The sequence below is a fragment of the Xenopus laevis genome, chromosome 6L, assembly GCF_017654675.1.
Source record: "Xenopus laevis strain J_2021 chromosome 6L, Xenopus_laevis_v10.1, whole genome shotgun sequence".
NCBI classification, from domain to species: Eukaryota; Metazoa; Chordata; class Amphibia; order Anura; family Pipidae; genus Xenopus; species Xenopus laevis.
Genome location: NC_054381.1, coordinates 149507274 through 149524886, shown reverse-complemented (window position 1 = coordinate 149524886; position 17613 = coordinate 149507274). Strand labels below are relative to the sequence as shown.

General features: G+C 39.8%; 1 protein-coding gene across 1 annotated transcript in view; it reads left to right on the top strand.

The window, feature by feature from the left end:
- Positions 1-17613, top strand: part of sntb1.L (syntrophin, beta 1 (dystrophin-associated protein A1, 59kDa, basic component 1) L homeolog) — a 107260-nt gene that overhangs the window by 40277 nt on the left and 49370 nt on the right. Inside the window, exon 2 of the mRNA XM_018268238.2 lies at positions 12165-12381. Within this exon, the coding sequence (XP_018123727.1) occupies positions 12165-12381 (217 nt within the window). The remainder of the gene's footprint in view (positions 1-12164; positions 12382-17613) is intronic.

Sequence of the window (17613 nt, the reverse complement as noted above, 5' to 3'; positions counted from 1 at the left end):
GATGTGTATTTATGCCAACTGATTCCAGCTCGCATGATAGTTTTTTTTTTTCAAAATAAAATTTTTTATTGGTTTCTCACATTCCACAGTACAGAATAAAAGGCATAATGCACACAATAGGTCACGGCAATGAAAAAGATACCATAGTAGCGTGTCTACAAACAGACCAGGTACCAGATGGACACAGTAATGTCTAGGACAATCGAAAGTTCTACAATCAGCCCTTCAAGCGAAAGACATGTGGTCAATATCAAATAAGTACCGATAAGACAGTGTAGGCAGAAGGCAGTGGAGTGGAAACCAAGGAGTATTTTTGCAAATCAAAAGCTATTGTAACAACAAAAGGAATAACAAATAGAATAGAAAGGAGAGGAAAAGATAAGAAAAGAGGAAAAGATCAAGAGGAAAAGAGAGTGAAATGGAAAAGGAGAAGAAGAACTGTCCAGGATTATTCAACCGAAAAATAAGTAAACGTCCCTGTGCAAAACCAAAACCATTACCTGAGTCAGCACGGCCGAAGCCCGGGGGAAGGAGCTAGTAGGAGATACTGCATAAAAATAAAAAGAAACAATTGACGGCACAAAAAGCCACCCTAGCCCAATCTAACTTTAGGTCTGGAGAAGCCGCAGGTATCGGTCAGAATGCACGTATTGGGTCCAATAGAACCATTTTTTAGTGAAATTCCTCGTTTCCCTTTCCGAGGTGGGTCTCAGCTGCTCAAACCTATAGACTTCCATCACCTTATTACACCAGTCTTTTAGAGTTGGAGGGTCGGTTTGTTTCCAGTGTAGTGGGATTAGTGCCTTGGCGGAATCTAATAATATAGGTGTCAAAGATTTTTTGTAAGTAGACCAGGGAAGATGTGTATTGTGTAGTAAAGCTACTAGGGGGTCATTTTCAATGTCAGTCCCGGTAATCTCTAAAATGATATTCCTTACGGCGATCCAGAACGGCTTCAGGACAGGGCAACTCCAGAATACATTCAACAAAGAGCCCTGATGGACCTTGCATCTCCAACAGAGAGGCGAGGCCGTCTTATAAATCAAAGCTAACTTAGTGGGGTATTTGTACCATTTTGTGTAAATTTTATAATTAAGTTCCTACATCTTCGTACAAGTGGAGGACGTGTGCAAAAGCTGAGTAATTTTATCCCACGAGTCCATAGGTATTTCGATGGCCAGGTCATGTTCCCATTTAGCTTTAAAGTAAAGAGCTGGGCGCCGGGATAGGTCAGACATAGTCCGGTAGAGAAAGGAAATCGCTTTCGGAGGGGCCTTGTCCGTCCCCAAGTGAGTTCTATCGCGGTAGGCTCAGGACGCGGAATGTGTGAGGGAAATATCGAAGTGATAAAGTGCCTGATCTGGCGATATTTGAACCTATCCAAATCAGAAATATCTTGAGTAGGAATGAGTTCTTCTATATGTTTCAGCCGATTCCCAATATAAAAAAAGCTGGCCCCCGAGTGCAGTTGTCGCTTCCAACCCTTGTAATAATCCAGGTCTAGACCAGGTGTGAATGCTGAATTGCCAAAAACTGGGGTATGTAAAGGGGGGGTATTAATCCATTTACCAGTCTTGACCAGACCGTCCCAGGTGTCCAGAGTGTACCTAAGCTTTAGATCAGTTTTATCTCTGAATACTCTTTGGGAGTGCGGCATCCATAAGCTGGCCCACAAGGGTGTGACCATGGAATCTTGCTCAATTCTAGTCCACAATTTGGACTGTCTATGAAAGGACCAGTCCAGACATCTGGTTAAGACAGCAGCCTTATGATAGTTAATCCAATTGGGAAGACCCAATCCCCCCTGTGCTTTGCTAGCTGAGAGCTTTTGACGGGCGATCCTCGGGTTTTTGTTCGCCCAGACAAATTTACTAGTGATGTTATTTAAATTCCGAAACATCAATTTGGGGGGGGGGGGTATGGAATCGTTTGGGAAAGGTACAAAAAGCGAGGAAGAACATTCATCTTCAGTACGTTTATTCTACCTATCCAAGAGAAAAGCGGCTTAGACCAGTTGTGAAGGTCACGAGAGATAGCTTGCAGCAAGTCCTTATAGTTGTGTTCGGTAGTTTGCTTGGGGTCTGAAAATATTTTAAGGCCTAAATAGACAAAGTGAGAATAAGTAGGTTTTATCGGGAAGTTTTGTAAAATAGCCGCGAAGTCAGCAGGAGGATGGGAAATATTAAAAGCCACTGATTTTGACAGGTTTATCTTAAAATTGCTAAATTTGTTGTAGGTTTGAAGCTCTATTAGTAAAGTAGGCAAGGAAATACGTGGTGTTTTGACAAAAAATAAAAGATCATCAGCGTAAGCTGCTATTTTATGCTCCCGAGAGCCAATTCGAACCCCATTTATATCTGGGTTGGCCCGTACTCTATTAAGAAAGCTTTCTAAGGCGAGAATAAAGAGCAAGGGCGAAAGCGGGCAACCCTGGCGTGTGCCGTTCCTAATAGTGAAATCGCATGATAGTTTTAATCAGCGTTGACTGCTATGACGGGCAGCATACCCCTAGGGAGTGATGGTTTCTTCCCAGGAAAATGTATTATTCATCATAGAAAGGGAACTATTGTTTTCCTTTAATAAAGCTGTCATTGCCTAATCTGGGAGATGCAGACGTCTGCAGTGCCTATATCCAAATATGTCCCAGTTTCCCTTAATCACTATGAAAACTAGGATAATAAAGTGTTTGCATTATTCTCTTTCATCTCATAATATAGTCCTAAAGTTCAGCAAAAGGTTACTGGTTAAATTAAGGAATATTGGCCTGGAACATAGTATTTGTACCTGGCTAGAGAACTGGCTAAAAGATAGACTACAAAGAGTGGTGGTAAATGGAACATTTTCTAATTGGACCAGTGTTGTTAGTGGAGTACCGCAGGGCTCTGTACTAGGTCCCTTGCTTTTCAACTTGTTTATTAATAACCTGGAGGTGGCCATTGAAAGTACTGTTTCTATTTTTGCAGATGTGACTTGTGCTCTCTTTACTGCTGTACTGCAAGTTGGAGTGATATCACCCCCCCTCCTTTTCCCCCCAGCAGCCAAACAAAAGAACAATGGGAAGGTAACCAGATAACAGCTCCCTAACACAAGATAACAGCTGCCTGGTAGATCTAAGAACAACACTCAATAGTAAAAACCCATGTCTCACTGAGACACATTCAGTTACATTGAGAAGGAAAAACAGCAGCCTGCCAGAAAGCATTTCTCACCTAAAATGCAGGGACAAGTCACATGACCAGGGGCAGCTGGGAAATTGACAAAATGTCTAGCCCCATGTAAGATTTCAAAATTGAATATAAAAAAATCTGTTTGCTCTTTTGAGAAATGGATTCCAGTGCAGAAGGACTATTAACTGATTCATTTTGAAAAAATATTTTTTTCCCATGACAGTATCCCTTTATTGTTTACATGATTTTCTAGTAGTCTGAAGGTGTGAAGATCCAAATTACCGAAAGACCCATTATCCGGAGAACCCCAGGTTCCGAGCATTCTGGATGATGGGTCCCATATCTGTCTGCTCTTTTGCTGTTCACTGCACTGTGTTGGTTCTGACTGCTGAAGCAATGGAAGAGAAGCCAGCTGATTAAAAGGCCTATGAAGAAGCATTCAAGGCTGCATATATATATATTGTGTTTATGACCCCTTTATTAAAAAATACATTTTTGAATGTCAAACTGTCATGAACTATTTGCATCAGTACTAAATTGCCCAAGAACAGCTTTTTGCCATTGCATAATGGACTTTTACTAATAGAAGGAATGTGTCTTTAAAGTAATTGTTCAGTGTAAAAATAAAAACTGGGTAAATAGATAGGCTGTGCAAAATAAAAAAATGTATCTTAATATAGTTAGTTAGCCAAAAATGTATAAAGACTGGAGTGACTGGATGTGTAACATAATAGCCAGAACACTACTTCCTGCTTTTCAGCTCTCTTGGTTTCCACTGATTGGTTACCAGGCAGTAACCAATCAGTGACTTGAGGGAGGGCACATGGGTCATAACTGTTGCTTTTGAATCTGAGCTGAATGCTGAGGATCAATTGCAAACTCAATGAAAAATTATGTCCCATGTGGCCCCCCTTCAAGTCGCTGACTAACTCAGAGTTAGAGAGCTGAAAAGCAGGAAGTAGTGTTCTGGCTATTATGTTACACATCCAGTCACTCCAGCCTTTATACATTCCATTTTTGGCTTACTAACTATATTAGTAATATTTTTTATTTTACAATCTATTTACCCAGTTTTTATTTGTACATTGAAATATTCCTTTAAGACTTGCACACTGCTTTACTAACAATGTTCCCAAAAACCTTGTTAGCACCAGGCAGCTGTTCCACTTCAGGCTGGCTGCTTTCCCAGGCTGTGCAGATGAGCAGGCAGCACTCAGAATACACTGTAGCATACCAGCCAATCCCCATCTGGTGGGCAGGCAGCCAGCAGCTAGTAGGGCCTGACAGGGAAGTACCATTAGAACACACCCACTGCTCATCTGTAACACACACACATGGACCCCAGATGACTTATGGGGAACTACAATAAAGGGGTTATTTTTAGAAATAATGATCCTTTTAAGCCAATAGTTAAGTCAGACTCCATATGTTATTTATAAATGTGTTTATAGTGAGGGTGATTTTTTTTTAAGAAAGGCTCCCCTTTAACAATAACTTGCATGAACATCTTTATCAAAGGCTGAAAAGAGAATGGACTATCCAATTCTCTGCAAGATAGCTTTTATGGAGAATTTTTTTTCACTTATTTAAGTTAATTTTAATTTGAACTTCCCCTTTAATGATGGATCACATGTTGATTCAATGCCTGCACTTTTTTTATGGAAAGCACAGGGTGTGACTCTAGACACAAGGCTAATGGGTTAATCGTGTTCCATTGAGATGGGTTAATTTGCAGATGGCATGGTCTTAGGCCCCATAAGTATATGGAAGCCACCACCCCCTCCCCCGACATGCAGCAGCTGGAAAGTTTTATTTAGCAGCCGCAGAAACTGGGCTTATGCTAAAAATAACAAGTTTACTATAATAGCGAAGTATCAGTAACAGATGTGCATCAAACTTTTTTTGAGATTCATAATTGTTACGCTCCCTCCCAGCCCCTCACCCGCCCTTCAACATCTGTGGTGCTCTCATTTCCTGGAGAGCTATAGGGAGAGTATTTTGTGTTTTTCTGAATGCTCTTGTCGTCAGGGGCTTGAGGTTAAGGGTTGGGTATGTAAGGGTTAAAAAAGATCTAGGAACTAGATGTATTTGGAACAGAACTGGAGGTTGGACATCTTTAGCCTAGCCTGGAGCAAAGCAGAGGATCTAGTTTTGTATAATTTGTTCTTTATGTATTTATTTTTGTTGTGCACGTTTTAGGCTTGGAATTTTAACAGCTGGTTGCTATGGCTTAGTTACCCTAGCAGCCAGGGAGCAGTTACAAAATCATATTGGAAGTGGGCAGTAGAGAGCTTGAAGAGAAATAAAAATATACTCTATATATTATATCTTACCTTAAAGGAGAAGGAGACCCTAAAAATGCCATATTTTATATGCTGAACTTATTGCACCAGCCTAAAGTTTCAGCTTGTCAATAGCAGCAATGATCCAGGACTTCAAACTTGTCACAGGGGGTCACCATCTTGGAAAGTGTCTGTGACACTCACATGCTCAGTGGGCTCTGAGCAGCTGTTGAGAAGCTAAGCTTAGGGCTCGTCACTAATTATCCAGCAGAAAATGAGGTTGGTCTGTAATATAAGCTGATGCTACAGGTTTGCTGATTATTAAATTCTGATGCTAATTGCACTGGTTTCTGTGCTGCCATGTAGTAATTATCTGTATTAATTACTAATCAGCCTTATACTGTGACATTGTCTATTCTATGTGTACTGTATATTGTGAGTGGGTCCCTAAGCTCAGTAAGTGGCAGCAGCACAGAGCATGTGCAGTGAATCAGCAGAAAAGAAGATGGGGAGCTACTGGGGCATCTTTGGAGACACAGATCTTTACTGCTAAAGGCTGTGGTTGCCTTGGGCTGGTACAGAAGCACAAAACATAATGTACAACATTTCTAGCCTACTTCTTAATTAGGCTTTAGTTCTCCTTTAAGGGTGGAAAGAATGCCAGTGACCTTCTATCATGTAATAACCCTGTAACACGACAGGGGCCTAGAAACCCAGGGGATTGGTCTGATGTCACAGAAGCATGGTCAGCCAATCAGGGTTATAAATAACAACTCCTTTCATTTGCATGTAGCCTTTACCAAGACCATACAACTATGCCAGCATTGTTATACCCCTGTGCTAATCACATCTCTGCAGGGAAATCAGAAAGTGTCTCTTTAAAGACTTGACAATTCCATTGGATCAGTAAAGCATTATTGTCCATCCCTACCCCACTGGCTCATGTGATCTCACACAGAGAGAAGATAAACAAATAAACATAGTGTACTTGGGGCCATGCCAGAAGCAACACTGGGCTCAGAATCATAATTTTATATTACAAGGTTGGCTAAAAAAAAGTAGAGTACATGCAACTCAGGCATCACTATCTTTGTCATAGTAACATAGTAACCAAGTTCAACCTTTCAAATTTTTTTTTAACCTGCCGAACAACCAGTCATGTAAAGTAACTTAATTCATTTACATCTACAAGATACATTTTACAGTAATATTACCTAGTATGTGTGGGAAGAAATGTATTTAAGTAGAAATAAAGCTTAACTAAAGAAGTAGCTAGAAATGTTATACATTGTGTTGTTAGCTTCTGTACCAGCCCAAGGCAACCACAGCCCTTTAGCAGTAAAGATCTGTGGTCTCCAAAGATGCCCCAGTAGCTCCCCATCTTCTTTTCTGCTGATTCACTGCACATGCTCTGTGCTGCTGTCACTTACTGAGCTTAGGGACCCACTCACAATATACAGTACACATAGAATAGAAATTTCACAATATAAGGCTGATTAGTAATTAATACAGATAATTACTACATGGCAGCACAGAAACCAGTGCAATTAGCATCAGAATTTAATAATCAGCAAACCTGTAGCATCAGCTTATATTACAGGGGAAGCTCATTTTCTGCTGGATAATTAGTGACGACCCCTAAGCTTAGCTTCTCAACAGCTGCTCAGAGCCTACTGAGCATGTGAGTGTCACAGACACTTTCCAAGATGGTGACCCCCTGTGACAAGTTTGAAGTCCTGGATCATTGCTGCTATTGACAAGCTGAAACTTTAGGCTGGTGCAATAAGGTAATTATATAAAATATGGCATTTTAGCCATATTCATCTTTAGAGTTTAGTTCTCCTTTAAGAGAAGTGTTGTTCCCTTTCCTACAAAAAAAAAAACCCAGCCAGTTGATTTGATAGGGTTGGACTGTAAAGTTGTGGGGTTATGGTGGGCAGGGCAGTAATGCAAAAGGGTTGGAGCAGAGGTATAATGGGAGGTATAGGGTGAATTTGGCCTAATTTAGCATACATTTGGTGAGTTGGGGGGCAGAGAGGCTCAGCAAGAAAATTTATGGGCCCTGGTCTTGGTTGGTATTTTACTGGATAAACCAGGGAAATACTGGCCAGGTTGCAACCCTAGTTTGGTAGATGGCTTGGTGTCTGGAGGCTTGCCATTAGTGGTGTTGCTCTGAGGGACCTGTCCCTTTATGAGATTAGTTACTCTCATAACCATGGCTAAGTAGATATGGAACAGCTCCAACAGCAATAACACTTCATACTCGCTTCCTATTAACGTAAGTTCATTTTAGCCTCTTCTAATCCTAGTTTGGCTTTTTAATAGAGTATTAAGTAAACAAATCTTTATTAAAAACCAAGGAGCTTTGTAAAAAAAAAAAAAAAAAAGCTGTACTGCCAAGCTCCCTGAGCCAAAATCCTCTGTTTTTCTATGTTGGGATACATTTACTAAACACAAAGAAGGAATTGCTTTAAGTATATTATACTGCACTGGATATAAAATTAGATTATACACTGCAGGAAGCACATGGAAATGTAGAAGTCACCTTGAATAAAAACTTTCTCTTGTGCTGTAGGAAAGTTAGGCAAAAAATAAAACAAACCATTAAAAATGAAGATCTCCCAATCGTGGTTTCTGCACTGCTTTATTTGATTCCTGAAGCAATGTAGCAGAAGCCAGCAAATGAACACACCTGGAGGAGAACTGTAGTCTGCTACACGATTTCAAGTGTCAGACCCAAGAGTGACTTAGTCCAGAGAACATAATGGAATAAACAAAAACTAGTGGCAGTCATTGAAACACTTGAATTCATATATATATAACACCTCCCCTTTAGAGAACACAGACAGGGTTTGAAGCAAGTCTTACTATAGAAGCACCAGGGGACATTTTAAATATCATGCAGTATTTTTAATCAAGTGCAATGTGAAAGCTAATCCCTCTTACTAAGAATCAAAGAGACTTAAAGGCCACCACTTTCAAGTTATTTTCATTTATCCAGAAGGTCGAATGTCATGCAAAGTTTAAGGCAGGGCTCGATTTACAGCTTGGGATCTGCAATTATGTTGGGTTAAAATACTGCCCTTATTGTGGTTTGTTTCTACAAACCAGTATTTTTTGTACTTCTTCACTTTTCAGAAATGCCGCAAGTCTTTGGGTTCCAAAATTGAGTCCTGCATCTGCCCCAGGAATACAGTGCTTCCTGCATTTAGCAGCACTGCATTCATTAGGTCCTGGCAGGGGAAGGCACATAGGTCCTGCCTGCACTACGGAGCCCTGTCCTTAACGGAAAACTATACCCCCCAAACAATGTAGGTCTCTATAAAAAGATATTGCATAAAACAGCTCATATGTAAAACCCTGCTTCATGTAAATAAACCATTTTCATAATAATATACTTTTCTAGTAGTATGTGCCATTGGGTAATCATAAATAGAAAATTGCCATTTTAAAAAATAAGGGCCGCCCCCTGGGATCTTATGATTCACTGTACTCACAAACATACCAACAAACCATACATGTTAGGTCACATGAGCCAATTAACAGACAGAGTTTTGTCTTTTGCTTCCTCACTTCTTCCTGTTACAGTTAGAGCTGCAGTATTTCTGGTCAGGTGATCTCTGAGGCAGCACAGAGACCGTCACGAAATGGTGGTTCAAGGCAAGAGATGTAAAAGGGCAAGATTTACTTAAATATATATTCCAGTTTGATAAGATTCTTTAATATGTCACTTAATATATGAACTATCTGTTGCTTAAGTGTTCATTTTGGGGGTATAGTTTTCCTTTAATTAGCAGATATGTCCTGGCTGCAAGTATTATGAGAATAATCACTGTGGGCACAATTTTATACTCCTTTTGGGCATAAGTAAATGGTCCCCACAGTGTTAAAGTGGGAGAGATCCAATTAACATGTACAGCATTGGACTGGGGGATTTGGGGCCCTCTGGGCTTGCTCCCTATGGGTCCCCCACACCACCCCTGCCCCCCCAGCCATAAGGCACCCTCTGCCCCCCCCCCAACCAAAACCCCCTCAGGGCTCCCCATCCAAGTTGCAACCCTCCCTTGGCCCCGTGGCGCTTACCTATATTCTTCACTGCAGGGAACGGGCCGGGAGAGAGGTCGGGGCATCAACAGAGGGTCACGGAGGGAGGAAAGGAGAGCAGCATTATGGAGCTTGTCTAACCCTGAATATGTAATGCAGCTGTATCCATCAGTGTTTCCTCTATTTATTTTTCTTGTGTTGAGAGGTGCATGTACAAGCGCATGGTTTAGAGCAGTGTTTCTTAATCTTTTTCAGGGTCCAGGATACAGTTCATGACCTACAAATTGGCTTACAATCCATAATGCACCTAGCTCTCATATTATTTTCTATTGTAGTATGAAATTTAAAGGGGATCATGGAAAGACCTAGGTGCAAAAATGCCCCCTTGAGCAGGGGCGTAAATACAGAGGAAGCCGACTCTGCATTTGCAGGGGGCCCAGCTGTTTGTAAGTCCCATTGAGGCCCTAATTAATAGGCAGTTTCAATATATATTGGCAGAATAAGTAAACTTGCTATTATTTTGGTCCATAAATTGAATTTGCTGTGGAGTCCTATAAAATTTAATTATGCCACTGACTTTGAACATTTGGCCAGAGATGCAGGTCACTACTCTGTATGTGCCAAATGGGGCACTTTCCATTTGGCAGTTTTTTGAGATGAATGGGAGAGAGTGGCAGTTTGTTAGGTGCCGTTCTCTGCTTGAAGGCAGTCAGCAGACTAACCATCCCATGGCTGGGGGTAACAGTAGTATTCTAAAAAAAAAATGGCCCCCGCCAGCACCAGGACACTTGCACCTGGAGGGAGCTCCAGGTTTGAGCAGCCATGTTGTGCAGATCGCATGCGCATAATGAGAGTTTGACATCACGTGCATGGGTATAATGCCAAGTTGCAGCATTTGCTTGTTATGCATATTTGTGTGCTTGAACATGGCAACTCGAACCAGGATCTCCTTCCAGTGGGAGGCAGATTTTTTTTTAAAAAAAACTACTGTTACACTTATCCAGAATGCGGGCTCTATTAGCCTGCACCTTTGGTGGGGGAAAATATTTTCAGCCAACAGGTGCCCTTTTAATGCAGATATAACTGTATAAATGCACCTAAAATTGCATACACCCAAATCAATTTTAGAAGCAATTACATCAGTACATATTCCTCTATATTTGCTCCTTCAGCCAAAACGGCAGTTGCTTCAGCTTTGCTGGATAAGTTACAAAGTAATGGGCATGTGGATAGGAGGAATCCCTGACAAGCCTATGATTAAATGTGAGGCAGACACAAAACACGTAAGGCTTGAGATGATTGTTTAATAAATATTTTTCTATCCTTGGTCTGATCTGCATGTGGTTTCCAGAGTTCCCTAAACCTTACATTTTTTTCGTCATGGATTATTCACTCTCCTGAGCTGAGGTCTTGGTGCTGGAGCACCTGGGCCACTGCTCTACTTTGGTAGAATAGATGTACCCATGCTTACATTTGTATCTGGGATCCCTGACATTAAAGGATAAGTAAACCTTAGAAATAAGTCAGTATAAAATTGATGAGGGGCCTATTCTAAGCACTTTTGTCAATTACATTCATTATTTTATTCCAAGATATTAAAGGATACATGTACTGTTATATAAATGAATTTTGTTACAACAGCGCCACCTGCTGGTCAGTTTCCCACCAGTCTGACCAGCAAGTAGTCAAGGAAGTTGTCAGGAGAAAGAAAGAGGCTGCTCTGATGTTCTGCTTAGGAAAGATTTTATTCCTAAGCAGAAGAACATCAGCCTCTTTCTTTCTCCTGACAACTTCCTTGACTACTTACTGGTCAGACTGGTGGGAAACTGACCAGCAGGTGACGCTGTTGTAACAAAATTCATTCATATTAACAGTACATGTATCCTTTAATATCTTGGAATAAAATAATGAATGTAATTGACAAAAGTGCTTAGAATAGCCCCCTCATCAATTTTACATTCATTTATTTTAACGGTTTACTTATCCTTTAACACCTACCTTAAGGAGATGTTTATTCCAGAGCAAGTGAAACACAAGTTGTGTGCAATTTACCAAAGCCGAAACAAATTTCTATGGGCCCTTTCTTCTGTTTGCTTCTCAGAGATGTCAGCAGCACATCTGTAGATGATACTTTCCCCAGAAGCTGATAAAACAGGAAAATTATAAGAAATCATGTATATTGACTTCCCCCCCATGCTGCATAATATTTCAGTGTCACAGTTACTCTGTCATTATTTTTAGTCTTTTGCTGTCTTACCCTTAATTCGCCCACTTCGTTTGATCATATTGTAGCAGTTCCTTCTTATTAAATCAATAATTTATAATGCAGATGAAAAGACTCCTTTGAAGTCATTCACCCCAAGAAAAAAAAGAAGGCCTGACGTACAGTGCCACCTATTTTCCTATTTAAGCTAGGCTGCAGAATGTTATTCTCCATAAATGAATGGATTAAAAGTGAAAACAGAAGGCAGGTACAGCATAACAGACGGAGCTCTTTGTCGGGGGGGCAGTTGCAGATGAGGGCTCTGCAGATTAGTTGTAGGTGGAAGAGAGAGAAATAGCACATTTTTGGGAGTAAAACAGCAATATTGATGGGGAGGTGACATGGCAAGTATGTGGCTAAAGCCTACACGGATTTAGATTCTCACCAGTTGTTTTATTTACTTTGCAGTGAAATACATGAGAGAAGCAACACCCTATGTTAAGAAAGGATCCCCTGTTTCGGAAATAGGATGGGAAACACCTCCTCCGGAATCCCCGCGCTTAGGGAACACATCCGTATGTCCACCCTCACCTGTTTCTCTTTCCATCCATGGAGACCGGAAGACCATCCCTCTAAAGATGTGCTCCGTGACCAGGAGCATGACAGTGCCTGATGCAGAGAACAGGTGAATTTCCGCTGTGGGGTTAATACTTTTAAAAAAACCGAGCAACCTCAAAATCTATCTGTATAGGTTCAGGCGTAGGCTCCCTTATTTAATGGAAAGCATGCGTCACTGATTATGTTCTCTGGGTCAATTTTCCCAGCCACGATTTATGCTTTATTAATAACCTTGAGGATAGCCCAGTTCTGTTCTTGATAAATCTGCATATATAAATTCTTGCAACACCATGTCTTGGTGTCAGTAAATCTTAAAAGGATTACCTGGTTACTTGCACTAAAGCTTGCAGTTCCACTGTAAATGCTCTCTCTTTCAGCTTCTTCTCTGTTTGGAAGCAGCAGCCAGCAGACCCTAGTTTTTCCAGAATTTAAATATTTCCATCTTTGTCAGCTTAAAGCACAACTAAAAATGCTGTATTTTATACAATCAACTTGCTGTACCAGTAGAGACGTTAAGCAACCCTATAGCAGTAAGGACCCAGGCCTTCAAAACTCTCACACAGGAACTCCCCGTCTTGGATCTTGAGAAGCCATCTTTTGCGTGTCAGTGGCACTGCACATGCTCAGTGTGCTCTGTACTGCTGTTGAGAAACTAAGCTTACGGGGTCATTAGAAATCATTATGAAGAAAATTAGTTTGTCTGTCATAAAGACAAATACTACAGGGCTGATTACTACATTCTAAAGCAAAATACAATGATTTCTGAGCTGCCATGTACTCTGAATTTAAATGAACTGTTAATTAGCCTTGTATTATAAATACATATATATATATATATATATATATAATACACAAAAGCCATGAATATCCTGTAAATTATATCCTTATAAACGGTGAGTTCTGATGTCATCAGTTATAAACGGTGAGTTCTGATTTAATTTCTGTCACATGACTCACTGAAATTTGTGTATTATAATTAATAAAGTACCCCCAGTTGTAAAATATGAGGATATTAGAAGTTACCTCGGAGTTCCATGACCTGTATAAAAACACTCGGCCTTCGGCCTCGTGTTTTTAAATGGTCATGAAACTCCTCGGTAACTTATAATATCCTTATATTTTACAAGAGGGGGTACTTTATTCACTATATATATATATATATATATATATATATATATCTATATATATATCTATATATCTATATCTATATATATCTATATATTATCTATATCTATATCTATATATATATATATATATATATATATATATATATATATATATATATATATATATATATATATATATATATATATTGTGAGTATATATATTGTGTTGTGAGTGCCTAAGCTCAGATACGTGACAGCAGCTAAGAACATGTGCTGTGAATCAGCAAAAAACAAGAAACGGAGCTGCTGGGAGCATTTTCGGATGCACAAATCCAAATTTTTAAAGGGCCATCCATGGTTTGGTCCTAGTAAAAGAAGCCCAAAAAATAATAAAGTCATACTGTATATCACTGCCCCTGCCACAAGTGCAAGGATCTCAAAAGCACGGCCCTTCTAATTCACTTTGGACAGCAGGGGCAGTGCTGCACTCTCCAACTCATACCAGTGACTTTATTATTGCATAAATGCTTTATATTGTCCCTAAGCTCAGAAAAAGTGACAGCATCCCAGAGCACATGCTGTGAATCAGCAGAAAAGTAGATGTGGAATTACTGGCGGGCACACCTGTCCACTGAGAAGCCCCTAATGATGAGCTGCTCAAATGCTGCTGCTGCTTAGATAAGAGAGAGAGGTTAGTTTGTTTAAAGGTAGATAGGGAGCTCTAACCAAATTGCCCTGTTTATAAAGGAAGAGGGAGGTGAGTTCAGTGAACATAGCCCAACTTTCAAATTAGGGCTTTATAATGGCTAAAAAAATAGAAAAATCTAATTAAAATGTAAAACAAAAACAGTAAGCAGAATTTCAACACAAGGGAAAGGATAAAAGGAGTTTTTAAGTGTATACTGTCCCTTTAAGATGCGAAAGCAGAATGTTGACAGTCGCATCGATGACGTCCTGACCAAATGTCAGCATATACGTATTTGACTGACAACCAGTATAGATTATATATTTTATGTCAAAGGAGCAGTAGATAAGAGATTCAAAGGCCACGGTTGAAGGGTGGCACGTCAAGCTGTGGCCTTGGATCACAGAACTCCTCCTTATTTGTAAACTACAGTGACCTGTACATTATCACTTATATGATGGAAACTGGACGATAATGCAATCACTGTAAAATTCCTTTGCTAGATAAAAGATATGCAACTTCTATTGTTTTCTTATATAAAGGGGCAATTTACAGTAAATTATAGATTGGTGACCAGGGTTGCTGATCATCGGAACTGTGAATTTATGTCAGTCAGTCAGTACCACTCCAGTAATATGAATCATGGGCAAAACTGTTGTCACAGTCAGAATAAACAGTTCCTTAGAACATAATGACAATTATTTTTAGGAAATTACAAAAAGGTCAATCCCAAACACAGTGTGTCCCCAGGCAAGCAATTTGTCAGGCTCTTTTCCACCTCCAAAAATGTATATTTTTGAGGGGGGAAAACGGAAAAGTAATATAGTGTAGTATTCTATATTTAGATTACCACCAAACGAGTGTTCAACAGTCACTTAATGCAGTGCATCCCAATAGTATGGTGATTAGTGAGAGTGAAAATCAAAAGTTGTGATTAAGTGTGAGAGGTGAGAGAGATTAGGGTATAATTAATACCTATACTAAGGGCAGAGCCATACGGTCAGATTCGCTGAAATTGCCTCACAAGGAAACTTTGGGCGACTTTCGGAAAATGAAGTGCTGTTTACATTCTAGCCGTCAGGAAGGCAGTTCGGGGAGATTAGTCGCCCCGAAGAAGAGGAGATTTGTCCAGTGTCCAGGGGCACTTTCTGAAATAATGCACTATAAGGGTAGGAAGCAGGGAGGAGGGACTATCTAGGGTAGTAGATGGGGCTTTTTCATTGGGGGGTTAGTTCTCCTTTAAGATTTTTTTTGCAGGGAGACCCGGCAGCACATAGTTACACCACTGGTATCAGGTAAGCAATTATAATAACTAGGAGCCTGTAACATTTTGGCACCCCACAGTGATTATACCTTTTGTTCTCCTTTAAATAGACATGGGCTTAAAGGAAAACTATACCCCCAAAATGAACACTTAAGCAACAGATAGTTTACGTCATATTAAGTGGCATATTAAAGAATGTTACCAAACTGGTCTATATATTTAGGTAAATATTTCCCTTTTACATGTCTTGCCTTGAGACACCATTTCGTGAGGGTCTGTGTGCTGCCTCAGAGATCACCTGACCAGAAATATTGCAGCTCTAACTGTAACAGGAAGAAATTGGCTCATATGACCTAACAAGTATGGTTTGTTTGGTATGTTTGTGTGCACAGTGACTCGTACGATCCCAGGTGGTGGCCCTTATTTTTTTAAATGGCAATTTTCTATTTATGATTACCCAATGGCACATACTACTAAAACAGTATATTATCATGAAAATGGTTTATTTACATGAAGCAGGGTTTTACATATGAGCTGTTTTATGCAATATCTTTTTTATAGAGACCTACATTGTTTGGGGGGGTATAGTTTTCCTTTAACAAGGTCCCAGCCAGTATGTACCAACAGACCAGTGGGATGCATTTGATGGCTTCTGGTGTAACCCAGGGGGCTTATTCTACCTCCGAACCTACTTGGCTCTGTTTCACTGTAAGCATTGAATAACATAGTTCACATAAATACCCATTCAAAGCTGAAGTGCAGGCTGATTGGGAACCTCGTGGTGACATTCACTGTCGTAGAAATGGCTCAGGCCTCTCTATCTGAATACCAGGCCCGTTCTTTGCTTTTGTGAAGCACCTGCTGCTTTGTCCTGATTCCGGCTCCATAGACAGAGAATCCTTTAGTGCAGCTCAACACTTGCCATTGGCACAGACCAACCGAGCCGCTTTAATGTTCCACCTTTTAGAAAGTGAATAATCTCACCTGGCTGCCGGGGTTTTTTCTTTTGTCAATGTAATTTTTCTCCATTTATTTCACATGAAAACTCATCTGTTTTGTCCTCCTGCCGTCGTTTATCCCATCAGACTTTAATAGACACACTACGTTATCCATTGGAAAAGCCCTTACAAAATAATTATATCAGGTTCTGCCCTGAAACCCTCAGATGGCACATCGGTTTTATGTGAATTCTACTTCATATTAGACTGGGCGGAAATAATCCCATTGGAATGATTTATGGCTCAGCAAGCGCGAAAGGAAAGCCAAGTGATAAGATGGAAAAGCTCAAATAAGATTTCTTTCATAATTTCTCTTAACCACATGGGTGCCAAAGAGTTTAATGATGCCATTGTAGTGGAACCCAATAAATGAAGGCATTTTGACAAGCTGAGAAATGCCAATACAGATATGCCTAATCCGTAACCCATTATCCAGAAAGCTCCGAATTACGGAAAGACCATCTCCCATAGACTCCATTTTATCCAAATAATACGAATTTTTAAATAATGATTTCCTTTTTCTCTGTAATAATAAAACAGTACTTTATACTTGATCCAAACTAAGACATAATTCATTCTTATTGGAAGCAGAACCAGCCTATTAGGTTTATTTAATGTTTACATGATTTTCTAGTAGGCTTAAGATATGAAGATCCAAACGACAGAAAAAAACATTATCTGAAAAACCCCAGGTCTCGAGCTTTATGGATAACAGGTCCCATACCTCTACTGCCTTCTATATCCAAAACTGCAAGGGCCAAATAAAATGTCGAAAATAATATAAATAGGGGCAGATTTCTCAAAGGTCCAGTTTTCCCTACTGCTCGATTCTAATGACAACTGTGGCTTTTCATGGAGATCAAATTTTTTGCACATTTATGAAAAGTTAAAAAAAAAATGTGTTTTTTTTTGGAGCTTTTATTTATAAAATAAAATGTTGAAAATAATATAAATAGGGGCAGATTTCTCAAAGTTCCAGTTTTCCCTACTGCTCGATTTTAATGACAACTGTGGCTTTTCATGGAGATCAAATTTTTAGCACATTTATGAAAAGTTAAAAAAAAATGTGTTTTTTTTGGAGCTTTTTACTAGAAATGCACCAAATCCATTAATATTTTTGTTTGAATATTGAATCCTCCACAAAAGAACAGGTGAAAATACTGTACTTTTTATTACTCACCTTTAGATCTGGTCCTCTCCTATTTATATCCCAGTCTCTTATTCAAATCAAGGCATGGTTGCTAGG